The 17,438-nt window shown below is 37.3% G+C and overlaps 2 protein-coding genes across 2 annotated transcripts in view; one reads left to right on the top strand and one right to left on the bottom strand.

The window, feature by feature from the left end:
- The first annotated feature begins 237 nt into the window (after positions 1 to 237).
- LOC133518732 (uncharacterized) lies at positions 238 to 7,003 on the top strand. The gene is made up of 4 exons (XM_061852416.1): positions 238 to 715; positions 2,993 to 3,089; positions 4,680 to 4,772; positions 5,810 to 7,003. The coding sequence occupies exons 1-4, from the start codon at positions 631 to 633 to the stop codon at positions 5,979 to 5,981; spliced, it is 447 nt and encodes a 148-aa protein (XP_061708400.1). The 5' UTR covers positions 238 to 630; the 3' UTR covers positions 5,982 to 7,003.
- LOC133518718 (BOS complex subunit NOMO3) overlaps positions 6,991 to 17,438 on the bottom strand; it is a 34,853-nt gene continuing 24,405 nt past the window's right edge. The window contains exons 16-19 of the mRNA XM_061852387.1: positions 12,529 to 12,634; positions 11,049 to 11,253; positions 9,766 to 9,926; positions 6,991 to 9,102 (exon numbers count right to left, since the gene is read on the bottom strand). Coding sequence (XP_061708371.1) covers positions 8,866 to 9,102; positions 9,766 to 9,926; positions 11,049 to 11,253; positions 12,529 to 12,634 — 709 coding nt within the window. The 3' untranslated portion in view covers positions 6,991 to 8,865. The remainder of the gene's footprint in view (positions 9,103 to 9,765; positions 9,927 to 11,048; positions 11,254 to 12,528; positions 12,635 to 17,438) is intronic.

The following is a 17,438-nucleotide window of genomic DNA, read 5'->3' as shown; positions in this document are numbered from 1 at the left end:
ATTTAAAAGTCAATTCTAGCAGCCAACGTAAGGTACTCAAAATTTGCACCAAGTTACTTTGCCACGCTTGTGGATAAAATGCAACTTTCTCATCAGTTTTCGAACAAGCAAGAGAGCCTTTACGATCTGATGTGAAAAAATGTTTATATATAAAAAACATTAAGTGCTCATACCATAACATGGTAGTCTTATGTAATAAAAGCAGCTTACATGCCCTCAAAATTCAATTTAGGTACGAGTACTTACGAGTAGGTATTAGGTATTCTGAGGTAGGTACTCTACTTTATTTATATTTCAAGAACCAAGGTTAAAAAACATTCTGTGACTTCTGCAAACAAACAACTGCGCATTTTTACAAAAATACACTTTAGCAAACTTCACAGACAAATTTTCCGTTAACCGAACCCTGAAATCCACTGGTCAAACACAATTGTTTAACCTAATAATATATTAAGCGTTAACCAAGCTAATAATACAATGTTTATACTTTCAATCTACGAACTTATTCGCGTCAGAACGGTAGTATAAATTACGGAACAACTTTTTGAATGTCATTGTGAACTACCTAGTCAGAGCATCCGTATATTTTACGGCGCTTTTTCTTGCCTACATTTTATAAAAATACAGAAAATGGTGAGATTATTAGCTGTTGTTTTGGCTGTAGCCATTTTTGGTGTTGTTTTAAGCAAACCTTTGGAAGAGACAATGGATTTGGGTAAGTAAATGTTTTTTTGCAAAAAAATCATTTTGGGTACAAGCTTTTATCGCCGACTGTACTTTTCTATCCACAGGCAACTAATACTCATAGAGATAATTTAAAAAAACTCCAAAACATGTAGGTTGCTTTGTTTTATCACAGAGTTCCTATGGCTACCTCCTGTATCCATCATCAGATCAGCTCGATGGTACCATAATATTATATTGTCACCCGACTTACATATATATGCAAATTTTCAGCTTCATCGGAAACAGGGAAGTGGGTCAAATTTAACTTGCAAGATTTGATCCCTACAACATACATAGTTACATTGAAAGTTAAATAAAAGCTTTTAATAAAGAATTTTTCGTTTAAAGATTTTACCTTTTTAAGTCGAATATCGAAAATATTTAAATAAGAAATTTGAAAATTAACTACTCTTTCGATTAAAATAATACATTAAAAAACAGGTACAGAGTTTTGTATTTTTGATGATCTCACAAAGGCTGCAATGATAACATTAGGTTAAGTTTATAATTATATATTCAATTACTCTGATTATTGGTTTGTCGCTTATCTATCGCATTAGGCTAAACCTGTAATGATAGATTTAAGTTTTATTAATAAAAAATAAAAAAAACTTGGCCGCTCTGTTGACAAAGTTGATAAAATTATCAAGTTCAAGACATTGAAGACTTGTAATTTTAATACGGGCGATTTTCCGCAACTCGACGACTGGCGCCTATTGGGATCGTGCGAAGTGCATGGTGGGGGTAAGTAAAGCGATCCCAGCGCATAAGGTGGTAAAAATTTGAACTAACTGCGGATAGCGTCTTTAACATTTCGTACAATTATATGGCTCGAAATGAAACTTTGATTTACGATTACTCCTGAAATATTCATTTAAATTGAATGGTGTAAGGGACCATTGTAATTTGTATGAAATGCTTAATATAACTAACGTATTTATTTTGATAATTGTTAATAATGTATCCATGTAAATAGCTTTGCAAATGCCACATATTACGTGATCTTTTTCTAGAAGTTAAGAATGGATATAGTAAGTTATCCTTAAAAGATAGCCATTTAACATCGCGGACTTTTTTGTAGACCTATGAATGAGAAACAACCCCACCATACATTGTGTTGTTATAGCTCAAACGGATTAGGCAGCGTTTTCGATTAAAGCCCCTAGCCAGCGTGATTTTTTCCGACAACATCGTTATATTTCAAACAATTTACACAAAACCTTAACAAGTTATATACTTAAGCCTTCCTCAAGAATCACTCTATTGATAGATGAAAGACGTATGAAAATCCGTTCAGTAGTTTTTAGTTTTGGAGTAGTTTTATAAGATGTAGTGAATTGACGTTTTCCCCTAGACTTGCTGACACTTGGTTGCGTGACAGTCGTGCACGCTCCCAATTTTGCGTGACAGAGAGGGTGGGGGGTTGGCTACTCTTGCCAACCCAACTCCTCGAGCAATCCTATCAAACCTTTGATGTTGAGTAGGACCTCAGGGAGGTCTCTCGGGGATCCGAGATGTTTTGGGGCTACTCCGCTGCATTCCAACACCACGTGAGAGGCTGTTTCTTCTGTCTCCATACATCCTCGGCGTAGGGGACTGTCTGTGAGACCTGTTATGAAAAGATGTTTGTTAAATAGTCCATGACCTGTTATGACACTGGTTACCATACTCAGTCGGACCTTCCCTAGTTGAAGGAGCGCCCTTGTGAGTTTTTCGTTGGTGCCAGGCGTGGCTTGTTTGGCCTGTCTGCAACCAGTCTGGTTTCTCCAGAGTTCTGTGTGTAGTTTCCCTGTGCGTGCCAGCAGCCTTGAGCGTACCACGTACCTTGCTAAACGGTATCGGGAGAATTGGTTCCGGGCCAATCGCCCCCGCACTCGATCCTTGCCTGGCGAGCTCGTCCGCAGCATCGTTACCCCGGGATCCACTGTGTCCCTTGATCCATTGTAAAGTGATCTTATTATTATTATTATGACAAATCTCCGTTAGTCGTTCGTGGCATTCGTGTATAAGTTTATGATGTCCATGCACTCAGCTTGGAATACCGAGTTATGGGCTCCTAGCGGTGTGGTAATTGACATGTTCAGGTCTTCTGTGAAGGTTTCGGAGCCCGACCCGCTGTCTGTTTTGGACCCATCAGTGAAGATTCTCAGCTTCCGGAGATTGAGTCCTTCATGATCATTAAAGACTTAAAGTTCATGTTGAGATTATAAGATAATTTTCAGCACGTAAATGATATGCGTTCTAATGACAGTTATACTTGTTACAGAACAGAAAGTTCACCGGCTGGGGAAGAGATATATCAACCAGGGTCTAGCATCGGGCTTCTACAACAACGGCCTTTCCAGGATTAGAACCCGGAGAAAGTTAGTCTATTATTATAATATTTTAAGATATTCAGTCTCGCTTTATTTCAATTTCAATGTCGTTTATTCCACATATATAAGTTTACATTACAAAACCAAGTCACTTACACGGTAAATGTAAAAAAGCGGCCAAGTGCGAGTCGGACTCGCGCATGAAGGGTTCCGTACCATTTGAGATGTATTAAAAAAAATCTACTTGCTAGATCTTGTTCAACATTTTACACTTTGGAAGTGTCTCTCGCGCAAACTATTCAGTTTAGAAAAAAATGATATTAGGAACCTAAATATCATTTTTGAAGACCTATTCATAGATACCCCACACGTATGGGTTTGATGAAAAAATTTTTTTTTTTAAATTTTATGTCGTATTAAAAAAAAACTACTTACTAGATCTCGTTCAAACCAATTTTCGGTGGAAGTTTGCATGACAATGTATATCATATATTTTTTTTAGTTTTTTCATTCTGTTATTTTAGAAGTTACGGGGGGGGGGGGACACATTTTACCACTTTGGAAGTGTCTTTCGCGCAAACTATTCATTTTAGAAAAAAATGATATTAGAAACCTCAATATCATTTTTGAAGACCTATCCATAGATACCCCACACGTATGGGTTTGATGAAAAAAGATTTTTTGAGTTTCAGTTCTAAGTATGGGGAACCCCCAAAATTTATTGTTTTTTTTCTATTTTTGTGTGAACATCTTAATGCGGTTCATAGAATACATCCACTTACTAAGTTTGAACAGTATGGCTCTTATAGTTTCGGAAAAAAGTGGCTGTGACAGAATCGGACAGACAGACGGACATGACGAATCTATAAGGGTTCCGTTTTTGGCTACGGAACCCTAAAAAGAGGTACATTTTTCAACGAATTTAGAATTCAAATACAAAACACAATAAACATCTGACAAACAAACCAAATACAAACAGTAAAAAAAAAATGATTGTTTTTTCTCATGCCATTACTTTACGTCAATCAATAAGTTTTAATACGTGTAATTAAGGATTATTAAATTCTCTATAAGGATCAATTTATTTCAATACGCTAGCTTTATTCGTTTTCAAGATATTGAAGTAAATGCTAATGACCCGGAACTTTTGCTCTCGAGTTGTATTTAGCCTCAACCAAAGTAACGCCTGAGACCAAAAAAAATCGGGGCAACTATTATCTATTTCGACTTTAAATCAGAAATCAGAAATCATAGCATTTATTCGTGATAAACTATGACATACAAAAGTATTACAACATAACAAAAGGAAGAAACATAGAATAAATAAATAGTTTACCACGAAATGGTCCCGCCTCAGTATTAATGCTAACCCAAAAGTCAGCGCTGATCTTCCGGCGAGACCATTTGTGGGTCACGAACGCAGCTGTACGACACGGCGTAAACATAAAACTGAACGCGGCTTTGCGGCGGCGAAAGGGCGGCGATCAACGCCATCTAGTCTGACGGCGAGACGTCATGATGAGAAAAGAGGCCATGTCGTACGCGTGCTGATAGATACAGATAACAACGATAACAAGACCATTTATTACTTACTTTTTTAGTCTATTACTTACTAGTTAAAGTTTACTTTATTTACAGCGTAGCAGAGGACTGCGAGAAATTGGAACTGTGCAGACTGCACGCGAGATCTTCTAGAAACTTCTTATCGGCGTTCGAGCTTTACTTCGTCAAGTGAGTTTAAATACATGTTCACTATTACTAAACGGTTATTAGTGTTTAAAAAAACGTGCTATGCTTTGTGGTACCTAACAAATTAAATTTACCTTCTGAATTTGTCTAAGTACAGAAGCTATCTATTCGAAGCACAATTTCTCTTAAACTTAACACCTTTTCTACAATTAATTTACCTCATTACAACTAGTTTGTCAAAGTATATATTTCGCAGGGAAATGATTAAAACAGAGATTTGAACTTCTAAGGGATATGATCAAATCACGCAGGATGTTAAATTGGCGAATCCATATCACCATTTCCCTAGAAAAATTCAGTCAATTGACCAAATCACTAACTCTGTTCTGAAAAGACAAAATCGGCCACTAAACGCGACACGCTTTTTCATTTCACTAGATTTGTTTAGGAATTTGATTAAATCCCTAACCACGACAGTAAGTTGACAAAACCGAACCCAAAGAGTTAATTACACATTTTATACACACACAAAAACATCGGAGCACGCACTCTAACGCCTTGATAATAGAGGCGTGTTCAGATATTTGTGAGCACCTTGCTCGCTCCGATATATCTGATGGCGACTGTATACAGCGTATAACAATAGAATAGAATAGAAGCGTTTATTTAAAAAAAATGTGTTTAAAAAATCACTCAAAGAACATTATTTATCTCTCCCTTAGTGTTTATATAGTACAAAGTTATTTTTACTCTATGGCTGACATGCTGCTGTCATATTTAGCTATGTTTCGGTTAATTTTATATATATTTATATGTATGTCTATTTGTATTCCTTATATGTGTATGTTTATTCACTGTAATTGTGTGTGTGAATGTAGGCTTCATAACAGTTTAGCAACACCTTTTTCGATTAACTTCTCTATTTCCGCTACCCAAAGGTTGTCTGGAAGAGATCGCTTTTTAACGATAAGACCGTTGTCTGCCTCTAAATTTAATCAATTGTTTATTTTTCTTGTATATTTTTACTAAGGTGTGCCAATAAAGAGTATTCTTTCTAACTATCTATTACTCTTTTCCAGCAAAGAGAACGCCCGGCTCTGGGACCACCAGACGTACACGGCGGCCGACTGCGACCGCCGGTTCGCGCACTGCTTCGGCGGCTCGCAGCCCCAACAGCCACAACAAAGACAATTCAGAGACAGCAGACCATACTACGATAACTATAGGGAGTTTAATGATGATTACGAATAAGAAAAACTAGTACTATTACACCGCGAGAACACAGGGGCTACCGCGAACCACGTTCGACGTGTTGCCTCTCTGTCGCACTTGTAAATTCGTACGTAAGTGTGTGGTTCGCGGTAGGCCCTCAGGTTTCCATGACCAATCGCCTCCCGGACGATAGTGGTTAACGGCTATGTATGATGGACCCTCGTGGACGTCAGCTGCCGCTCCGTTGGTGGATTGAGGAAACGCAGCCACCGAAACACGTACAACTATTTTCATCGCCTCCCGTTTGATACTTTGTCATGATAGTTCAGATGGTATTGTTAATTTAAAAAATCGTCAGCCGTTTATATCGCGGTGGGACGAACGTCAGCTGGTCACATTAACATGTAAAAAATAAGCTCTTTACCTTATGATAGCAATAACAAATATTGAAACGGCATGCAGCATTTCATCAGGAGAAACACCTGAAACGCCATAAACGGATTACGCAATTTACACATGACGCATACTTTGCGAACATAAAGTGAGCGCGTTTTTTTTACATGTTCATTTTACAGCTGACGGTCTTTCCACCGCGATACGCGATACCGGCTGACGGTTTTTTTATATTTAAAACCGTCTAAACCATCATCTGACGAAGTATCAGCCGGGAGGCGATGAGATGACTGACGCCATATGCTCCTGGCCCGCGGTCTATACATATAGGTAGTCAGTCCCCTATCTGCCCAAATATCAATATTTACCAAGCCAAATTTGTCTGAAAATATTTGAAATGTCATAGAACGGAGGACTCATTTTTAGGCCTCTGGGTAGTGAGAATGAATTTGAAATACATTGTTAATAAATCTAATACAGATTAAGAGTAAAAGTTACATTGTACGGCCACGTCTGAAAAAATATGTATACACCTTTAATATATGGGCAATAAGCTCGTGTATACATAATTTTGGAACTTTGTTCGTATCGATATTTTCAGAAGTGACTGTATATTAGTACGTTATTTATTGGTAGATTACGAAATAAAACTTCGTTTATTACCTCAACTGTCCATTTTATTTGACATATATTATAAACAACACACAACCAGAACAAGAACATAAATGCATCTACATAAATTAAAACAACATTATAACGTTAAAAATTGTTGAATTCATTCATTCACCATTTTAAAGAAATTTAAATTAATTAATATTTGAGAAAGTACATTGTAAAACGTTCAAGTCTTTCCATGCTATTTTAATACTAGCTTATATCAAAGAGAATTTCAAATAAGTAGAGGATTGCCAAAGATAACTTTATAGCGACATCAATTTACTGTCATCTTTCGACACATAATTAAATCTTTTAGAACGCCATTTGACTTTGATCCGTATACTTTCACTGATATGTATTCAATTTGTTAAATATCAAAAAGTGGCGCCATCTTACCGGGTACTACCTAAAGATTATGGCGCCATCTCTCGAAACGATGCTGATATACCTTTGGCCTTTGATCTATTAGATGGCGCCACTTTTTGATATTTAACAAATTTAACACATATCACTGAAAGAATAAGGATCAAAGTCAAATGGCGTTCTAAGTTTTAATGATATGTCGAAAGACGGCAGTAAATTTACGTCGCTACAAAGTTTTATTTGACAATACACCTCCATTTTAAATTCTCTTTGCTTATATTTATAAGTTATAAAATCCTAATACCACATGTTATTTTGGTAACGGAAAAAAATCATATTATATTGAGTGATTTCATGCAACGACATCATTTCTATAAAGAGGAATGCTTTAGTTTTCCATAACATATAAATAATTTATTTAGAACGCAAAATATGTACGGTCACTTCTGAAAATATCGATACGGACAAAGTGTCAAAAATATGTATACACTACCCTAATATAAGGCCCATAAAGTCGTGTATACATATTTTTGGCACTTCGATCGTGACGATGTTTTCAGACGTGTCTGTACCGTCACACGCCGCGCTAACAGACAAATTTAAGTTTTACTTACGACAGATTGAAATCGATATATTTTCTACTGTAGTTGAACTTATCTTCAAGAAAGAAAGAGGGGAGATTTTCATGAGATACGTCAAAACGCTCTGTCTCTTCTTTTTCCCAGCAGCGTTAAGAGGGAAGAACGTGGTAGTCCATACAATAAGACAAAACGTTTTCCTACTTCTAAATATTTTCCATTCTCAGTGAGTTTTTGTATGTTATAGACACAATGATGAACTAAGTTTATAGGTTTTTCTTTTTTTCAAAATTTGCTAAACAAACAAAACATTTTTTTTAAGCGATATCTTTTAACCTAGAATATATTATGCTGAAACGATGGACATCAAAATCAAAGTGATTTGTTAAGATTTAGTTAGTGGAAACCGTTTTCTCCCGAAATAGAATTTCATAGACTAAAATTTTTTCCCTCTTTAAACTAAAATCTGATCTATACTAAAACATGATCAAGTATATCGGGCCTCGCTCTAGTAGGCCGAAAAGACGCGGGCCGTTGCCTCGCCAGGGTACATACAAGAGTTAACTGTTATGTTTTCTAATATATTTCACAGAGAACTTAAACCGACAAACTTTGACTTAACGTATACTACTAGAAATGATGACGTAGTTAAAAAAAAACTCGTCATGTAAAGAAGCGCAAAATACGAAAAATAGATGAAACAACAGAATAGGCGGGTCCACACAGCGAGTATACGCGCGAGGCAATTTCCTCGCGCGCAAAACGGCCAGTGTAGACGTGCCTCGGCCGAGACGGCGCGAAATTGCCTCACCTAATGAGCTATCACATAACCTACGCCATTACTCCATTACAACAGTCAGGAAATGGATAATAGGGGAAAAATGAAAGGGGAAAATTTCACAATAGAAAAAAAAAATACATAAATAAAATTCTCACTGTTTCTTTTTCTTTCCGGCAGCATTAACACTACTCACAATCTGATCTATACTGGCATGATCAAGAACATCGGGTCTCGCCCGAGTAGGGCGAGTAGGCGCGGGCCGCTGGCTCGCCAGCGCAGTGACGTGCGCCAGTAGACTGGCGCGCTGGTGGTAGGCGAGCGCCAGCAGGAGGAACAGCGGGACGACTAGGAGGGAGGTTTGGCGGAGTTCTTGTTCCGAGGATTTTACCTGAAAGAAGAATGAAATAATTAGAAATATTTCTAGTGCTATTTGTCACAGCCAACTTAGGGAGCTTAGGATCGACTCGGCACTTTTATTTAAAAAATCGGCACAAGCACTAATTTTTACGAAAGCCACAGACCGTCTAACCCAGAGGGAGCACTAAGCTTCTGTCTAAGTCTGGTTTTCTCTCGATGTTTTCGTTCTATTCTTGGATCGATAGAGTCTGATGAATAAATTCTTTCGTATTTTTGTAGAAAATAAAAAATGTACTAATTTGGTTGAATTATACATAACTGCTGCATCTCTAATGCATTAATAATATTTCAATAGGCGGTCTCACACAGAACGAGCCGCCTCGGGAGGAAATTGCCTCGCGAAGCTGCTCAGTCGGCGGAGACGTGTCTCGCCCGAGGCAATGCGGCCGAGGCACGCGTACGCTTCGAGACTAGCTGTCTCGCGCGGCAATTGCCTCGCGAGGCGGCTCGTTCTGTGTGGACCCGCCTAATAAAATATCAACCTTCATTTAAATAAACAAAGTAGCATTTCTATTGTCTAGTAAAATTTTGAACAAAAATTAAAAATACAACTAGTTTCAGGTATAATTATGTATAGTGGGCGGCACGAGGGTATGTCTTATTGCTACATAGAAATATAAAACATGTCACTTACCTTAGGCAAAAACTCCAAATTGAAATACTTGAACTGGCCATCAGAGTTGAAATAACTAACCACCTCCTCGTAGCTGTGCGTCGCTTTAGACAAAGTGGACTCTAACTGCACGATATAAGTCTTATTATCGGCTGGCAAGCGCGGCAACACATACATCAGACCTAGGAGTAAAAACATAGTATGTTGTAATAACTTGCACAAAATATTTTTTACCTAGCCGCCCAGAAATCTAATTTGATTCAAAATAGAATCGAATATAAGACGTTTTTATAAAGGGGCCCACAGACCAGTTCGCCGGACAATATCGGGCTGTCAGTTATTCGTAAAACCTGACAATCGCGAATAACTGACAGGGCAATATCGTCCGGCGAACTGATAATCAGTGGGCCTCTTAAATCATTTAAGATACTTTTAATCTCTCTACATAAACATATCTTAAACAACTCAATGTTATATTATTTTTTGTATTCTTTGCGTAAATAAATTGCCACGCGTGCGTTTTAAACGTACGAGCGAATCAAGGTCGTTTACAAACACAAGGCTGGCAAGGGTGGCTCCGATAAAAAAAAGCTAGATTTCAAGTCTAACTGTATTCAACACTATCAAGTTTGGTGGAACGGGTGGGTGTCCGGGGTGGACTCTTATAATGGTCTATATTGTGAGTCCAGAGTAGTATATTGATGTCCGTTGCTTCATAAATATATAAATAAATAAATAAATATTATAGGACATTAGTACACAAATTGACTAAGTCCCACAGTAAGCTCAATAAGGCTTGTGTTGAGGGTACGTACACAACGATATATATAATATATAAATATTTATAAATACTTAAATACATAGAAAACACCCATGACTCAGGAACAAATATCCATGCTCATCACACGAATAAATGCCCTTACCAGGATTTGAACCCGGGACCATCGGCTTCGTAGGCAGGGTCACTACCCACTTGGCCAAACTGGTCGTCTATGTATATATATCCAGATAGTATTGTAAGTATACTGACTAAGACATATGATATACTATAACTTATGACAGTGATGAAGAGTCTCCAATAGAAATGAAATAAATACCTGGATCCAAAGTTTGACTATATCCGACACTATCAAGTTTGGTGGAGTATATAGGAGTGGTAGATTCCAGTACTAAAGTAAGACGTAGGGTCTTATAATGGTCTATGTTGGAAGTTAAGACTAGTCTATTGGAATTATTTGGTAAATGTGTTGAATACCAGAGTCTAATATATATTAACCTATGATAATGATGAAAAGTCTCCATACCTGGGTTTAAAGTCTGGCTGTATCCGGCACTGTCCAGTTTGGTGGAGTATATAGGAGTGTCCGGGGTAGATTCCAGTGCTAAAGTAAGACGAAGGGTCTTATAATGGTCTATGTTGGGAGTGTAGACCAGAACATTGGTGTCCGTTATCTGTTGTGGTTGGATAGCGATCAGTTGTACGTCGGTGATGTCCTGGTTATTTTTCACCTGGAATAAATGGAGTTAGTAGAAGAATAAACGAAAAATAAATAAAACAACTTTAAAAATTGCGTTAGTATCTTTGGTGTACATTGTGTACAGTACCCGCTTATCAAGGGCGTCGCCAGGGGCTGACAGGGGGATCAGCTGACTCCCCCTAGAGGATACAATTTGTAACTAACCCCCTTATTCATAAACGTCTACTAAAGTTATGGTGCCGCTAATAATCGTTTGTCCCTTTCCATCATATCAATAAATCTGAAAGGGACAAACGATTATTAGCGGCATCGTAACTTTACTAGCCCATCGGCTGGCGACGCCTTTGCCGCTTATTACGATCACGGTTACTACATACACCCTACAAGCAGTTTTACTGTATTCTGTTGTATGTCAAAAAGTGTATAATTTTAGAAAAAATCGTGCCCCACAGACTGACAGCCTAACTAAATGGTGCTAATCGACGAGCTGTCATATCTATAGCACGAATTTGTTTTAGACTTTGCACATACAATAAAGTAAAAACTATGGAGGGTAAACTATAGGGGGGTAAGTATCAGCCATAAAAAGTCAGAGTATCTTCACATAAAACGCTATAAAAACACGCGCGTCAGAAGAGAAGCTCTTCATGTTGGAGATACCATATATAAAGGGGTGGACAAGTTTAGATACTTAGGCTGCACCGTCACTCGTGAGGAGGAAGTAGACATCCGGGTTCAGACGTCTCGTGATGTAGTGCCCCCCTTCATAAAGTGTTAGTGTCCAAACTCCTGAGTACGGATGCGAGACTTGAATACCAACATTTAAAGAAGAAAATAAGCTCCTGGTGGCAGAAAGGAGAATACTTAGAAAGATCCTAGGCCCTGTGAGAAGAGAAGATGGCAGTTTCGAACTCCGCAAAAACGTCGAGATTGAAGGTCTTGTGGCTACATCCAATATTGTCGGCGAGACAAAAGCTGACCGTCTCCACTGGCTCGGCCAGCATACGTGGACAAAAGGGCGTACCTGGGACGGCCGGGAGGGCGGAGCATATCGGATCCGTTGGAGCGGACTCGCGGCCTCCGAGCCGGCAGCTGGTGGCGCCGGGTCGAGACAAGTGGCGTGTTCTCGTGTCGGAGGCCAACATTCATTTTGGGTCGCTGCGCCATTAAGTACTTTAAGAGATTTTGCTCCTTCCTATACACTCCATAGATGACATGTGCTGGGTCAGTGATGAGCATTCGGACGTCTGCCTGCGATGTCACCGAGCGAATTAGAATCTTATAACTTAGACAATAAGATACTAACTTGTATGGATGACGGTGCCTTGACGAGCTTCAGTCCAGCCAGCTCTGGCGTGGTCGAGTCTTTGAGTTGTAGCGAGTATACACAGCCGGGCAGGAGGCCGCGTATTCTGTACAAAATACATACAATTATACTCTGTATATTTAGGTATTTAAATAAAAGTAAACAAAACCTACCCTCTAATGGCTCCTTAAGCCACTTGAGGGTAGATGAAAAGATTAAATGATCATAATAATGATAATGTAGGTTAAAGTTAGGTCGTTCAGTGACAGATCCAGGCGGTTTTGTATTTAGTTGGTAAACCAATAAATGTTATAATTACCCGAAAATGTACAAATTGTTTGTTTACTTTTATTTAAATACATAAAGATAGTATAGGTAAAGGAATCTATTATACCATTATAACAACAAAGAAAGCCTTTGCAATGTTTTAAGTTTTTGGCAAAAATTTGTTTGTTGGTACAAGCTTTCATCACTGACTGTACTTTTCTTTCCACAGGCAACTAATACTCTTCGAGACAATTCCAAATAATATTTTTATATTTATTTTATATTTTAAATACAATTAGGTTGCGTTGTTTTATCACAGGATGGAGACAGGAGGTGACCATAGGAACTCATGGTCACCTCCTGTCTCCATCATCAGATCAGCTTGATGGTACAGTCAGCGTCAAATATTTTGTAGCAACCAAAGTAGCCAAATAGTTCGGTACACCATATATTTAGTATGGTGTACCGAACTATTTGGACACGATGACTGCTACAAAGTATTTGACGCTGACTGTACCATAATATTGCATCGTTACCCGACTTCCTATATATGGAATGTATGCAAATTTTCAGCTTCATCGGAGGTCGGGAAGCGGGTCAAAGGACAATGGGCACTTTTGTATGGGGAGTGTCCCATGGATGTATACTGTTGAGACATATGTCGTTTTAAAGCTTTTAATCGTAGTATTATTTTATTGTATGGCACCAACCTTGGACCACTTGCAGGGACCGAGCTATATAAAAAAAGAAGTTGCGCATATAAGCAGTTATATTTCCTTATACGCGGGATATAAAAAGTTTTAGCGTATTTTATTCGAAAGAATATAAAAAATGCTTTATGTTTTTTGTATCAACACCAATGATAAAGTATTTAAAGGGACAAAATGAACAGTTTTAAAAAATCGTCATTCTAAAAATTACTTGATACACAGCGAAATAAGAGTGTATACAAATGCCATGTATATCATGTGAAAAGTATTTTTATAAGCTATTTTTCGTATAATATAACTGGGGTCAAATCGTTGCAGGGACCAAAATAAAACCATTTAATGAGTTAATTAATTGTAGTTAATTACGCCTTAACTTTTCTACTCAACGCCAGATGTCGCTCTAAAGCAAAATTCTACTTGACGTAAAACATTTATACATCGCGGTAATCTCGTCAGTCTTACTCCATCATTTTAAAAAGTATAGACTAGTTTATGGATTTCTAAAGTTATGTCAAGATGACTCTGAATGTAATATTGTCAACAATAATTGTCAAAACACGCAATTTAAAATATTCAACATTGTAATTACAAAATAGTATATTTCTAATACGCTATAATTTTCTCCAATCGAAAGGCACTCCATTCCATTGATCTCAGAGAGTATGCTCCTTGATGATCTTCACTATTCATGGGGTAGGTAAGATCAAAGTATTATTTTTTCTCGTATAGCTGCTATATAGCGTTCGACTCCATGGAAAATAAAGGCTCCAAATTATATAAAAAATGTAGCATATATACAAAGTGCAATTTAGATAGTATTCCAGAAAAAAATGCGCCAATGTAAATGCTGAAAAGTTTCCTATCGTATTGTCGAACAAATTCATATCTACTTCTGATCTACGCGACCTTAGAAGTTTGGATTGTCCTACCTAATCATTTTACATTTTATTGTTTTCAGAACAAGAATTATTTTACTTCCCACTGTCTATGTAAGGGGACTTAGAGCGGATTCATACTTTACTATACGTGTCGTGTCGAATGATAGTCCCTATGTCAGTTTCTCCAATTCTATTTTGCGTAGGATAAGTTAAAAAAATAATTAAAAATATGTGTTACCGTATTTTTATTCGTGAAATGTTACCTATATTTCTAAGTTAATGATTGTACTATACTTCCAAAAATATGTCTGACAAACATTTTATATGAAAGCCATTTTTCCATGTAAAAATGAACTGTTATAGGGACCATCTTTTGAATTTATGATAATTTATTCATATTTTAATGTACTCGGGTAGGTAATATTGCAGGCATTATATCAGCACCAAATAAATGCTGTGAACCAGATATATATTAAGTGGCGAATAACGTTTCCAAATCGCATTTTCTTTTGATATATTTTTCTTTTTTTTTGCTCCTTTTTCACGACCGGTTTGGCCTAGTAAGTCGATGATCCTGGGTTTGAATCCCGGTAAGGGCATTTATTTGTGTGATGAGCACATATATTTGTTCCTGAGTCATGGATGTTTTCTATGTATTTAAGTATTTGTATATTATATATTATTATGTCGTATGAGTACCCACAAAACAAGCCTTCTCGGCTTGCCGTGGGACTCAGTTAATTTGTGTAAGAATGTCCCTATAATATTTATTTATTGTTATTATTATTGTATGTCCGGTAACAGAACTCCCCAGGAGCACTCGGGTGTGTAAGGTCGCTACTCCCCAACTTATTATAATTGTTATTACTTTCAGCATTTTTAAGTTGTTCATCGGACACTGAGGCCATTGAAGTTTCATGCTGGCGGCATCAAAATGGAGTACCTAGGTACTGTTTCAAATAAATGGGTGGTAAGTAAGTACATTTGGTGAAGTGGAACTGCTGATGTTGATCAGAAACGGAACTCTTCCACGCGCGTGATTTGTCTTCTTTGTTAAGTTTGTAGCGAGTAAGTTTCAAGTACCAAGGTTTTTAGGAACCTTGTGTCAAGGTAAAGGTCTGACGATGGGTTCCATGAGGAAGCGAGGGAACACCTCAAATCTTATAGGCATATAGTCATTTTGGATTTTCATCAATACCTTAAGCTTTTTCATTCCCACTAGTGGCATTTAATGAAGTGGAACTACTGATGTTGACCAAAACGGAACTCTTGAACGCGCGAGATTTTTCTTCTTTGTTTTTTTTATGATATAAGAGGCAAACGAGCAGACGTCACACCTGATGGTAAGCGATTACCGCCGCCCATGGACACCTGCTAAACCATAGGGGTTGTAAGTTCGGTGCTGGCCTTTAAGATTGGAATACGCTGTTTTCTTAAGGTTTTAAATGTCGTATTGGTCCGGAAATACCGCAGGCAACAGATCATTTCATAGTTTAGCTGTATGAGGCAGGAAGTTTCTAGAGAAATGCACAGTTGAGGACTGCCAACCATCTAAGTGGTGAAAATAAAAATGTTGTAGCGTAGAGCGATGACGAAAAGAGGCGGCAAGGATAAATCCGAGCAATTCGATGGAACACTCGCCGTAATAGATTTGTCCTGATAAGTTTGTAGAAAGTAAGGTTGTTAAGAAACATCTGTGTCTAGATCCAGGTCTGATAGATACCTCAATCCTTATAGAAATACATATAGTTTTTTTTGGATTTACATCAATATCTTTGGGCGTTTTATTAAAAAAAAGCTACATTTAATCAAGTGGAACTGCTGATATAATATAAATAACAGAACGGAACTTTTCAACGCACACGTTTTGTATTCTTTATTAAGCTTGTAGTGAGTAAGGTTCTTAAGGTGTACTTAATACATCAATGTCCAGTTCTGATGATGGGTTTCATGAAGAATCGAGGGAATTCCTAAAATCTTTTAGGCATACATGTAATAATTTCTGGGATTTTATTTACATATCAAGCATTATTATTAAAAAAGTGTCATTTGACTAAAAGTAACAGCTGATGTTGACCAGAATGGAACTCACCAACTCGCGCGCGATTTGTTTTATTAGTTAAGTTTGTAGCAAGTAAGTTTTAAGTATTAAGGTTTCTAGGAACATTTGTGTCAAGGTAAAGGTCTGATGATGGGTCCCATGAAGAATCGAGGGAATTTCTTAAATGCTATAGGCATATATGTAGTACTTATTGGATTTTCATCAACATATTATCAACTTTTATTCACAAAAGTGACATATGATGATGTGGAACTACTGATGTTGACCAGAACGGAACTCCAACGCGTGCAATTTTTCTTCGTTAAGTTTGTAGCAAGTAAGGTTCTTAAGAAACATTTTTGTCAAAGTACAGTTCTGATGATGGGTTTCATGAAGAATCGAGGGAATTCCTAAAATCTTATAGGCATACATGTAATAATTTCTGGGATTTTATTTACATATCAAGCATTTTTATTAAAAAATTGTCATTTCACTAAGTGTAACAGCTGATGTTGACCAGAACGGAACTCCAACGCGTGCAATTTTTCTTCGTTAAGTTTGTAGCAAGTAAGGTTCTTAAGAAACATTTTTGTCAAAGTACAGTTCTGATGATGGGTTTCATGAAGAATCGAGGGAATTCCTAAAATCTTATAGGCATACATGTAATAATTTCTGGGATTTTATTTACATATCAAGCATTTTTATTAAAAAATTGTCATTTCACTAAGTGTAACAGCTGATGTTGACCAGAATGGAACTCGCCAACTCGCGCGCGATTTGTTTTATTAGTTAAGTTTGTAGCAAGTAAGTTTTAAGTACTAAGGTTTTTAGGAACATTCGTGTCAAGGTAAAGGTCTGATGATGGGTCCCATGAAGAATCGAGGGAATTTCTTAAATGTTATAGGTATATATATATATTATATAGTACTTATTGGATTTTCATCAACATATTATCAAGTCTTATTCACAAAAGTGACATTTGATGATGTGGAACTACTGATGTTGACCAAAACG

The sequence above is a fragment of the Cydia pomonella genome, chromosome 6 (assembly GCF_033807575.1).
Source record: "Cydia pomonella isolate Wapato2018A chromosome 6, ilCydPomo1, whole genome shotgun sequence".
Taxonomy (NCBI): Eukaryota; Metazoa; Arthropoda; class Insecta; order Lepidoptera; family Tortricidae; genus Cydia; species Cydia pomonella.
The sequence above is the reverse complement of the archived record's forward strand: the minus strand, read 5'-3'. Positions and strand labels throughout refer to the sequence as shown.

What these genes read in the sequence shown, in the direction of transcription:
- LOC133518732 (XM_061852416.1), top strand. Translation starts at nt 631, where the DNA reads ATGGTGAGATTATTAGCTGTTGTTTTGGCTGTAGCCATTTTTGGTGTT. An exon ending in AGGATTAGAACCCGGAGAAA is followed by an intron (nt 3,090 to 4,679) that starts GTTAGTCTATTA and finishes CTTTATTTACAG; the next exon opens with CGTAGCAGAGGACTGCGAGA. An exon ending in TTCGAGCTTTACTTCGTCAA is followed by an intron (nt 4,773 to 5,809) that starts GTGAGTTTAAAT and finishes ACTCTTTTCCAG; the next exon opens with CAAAGAGAACGCCCGGCTCT.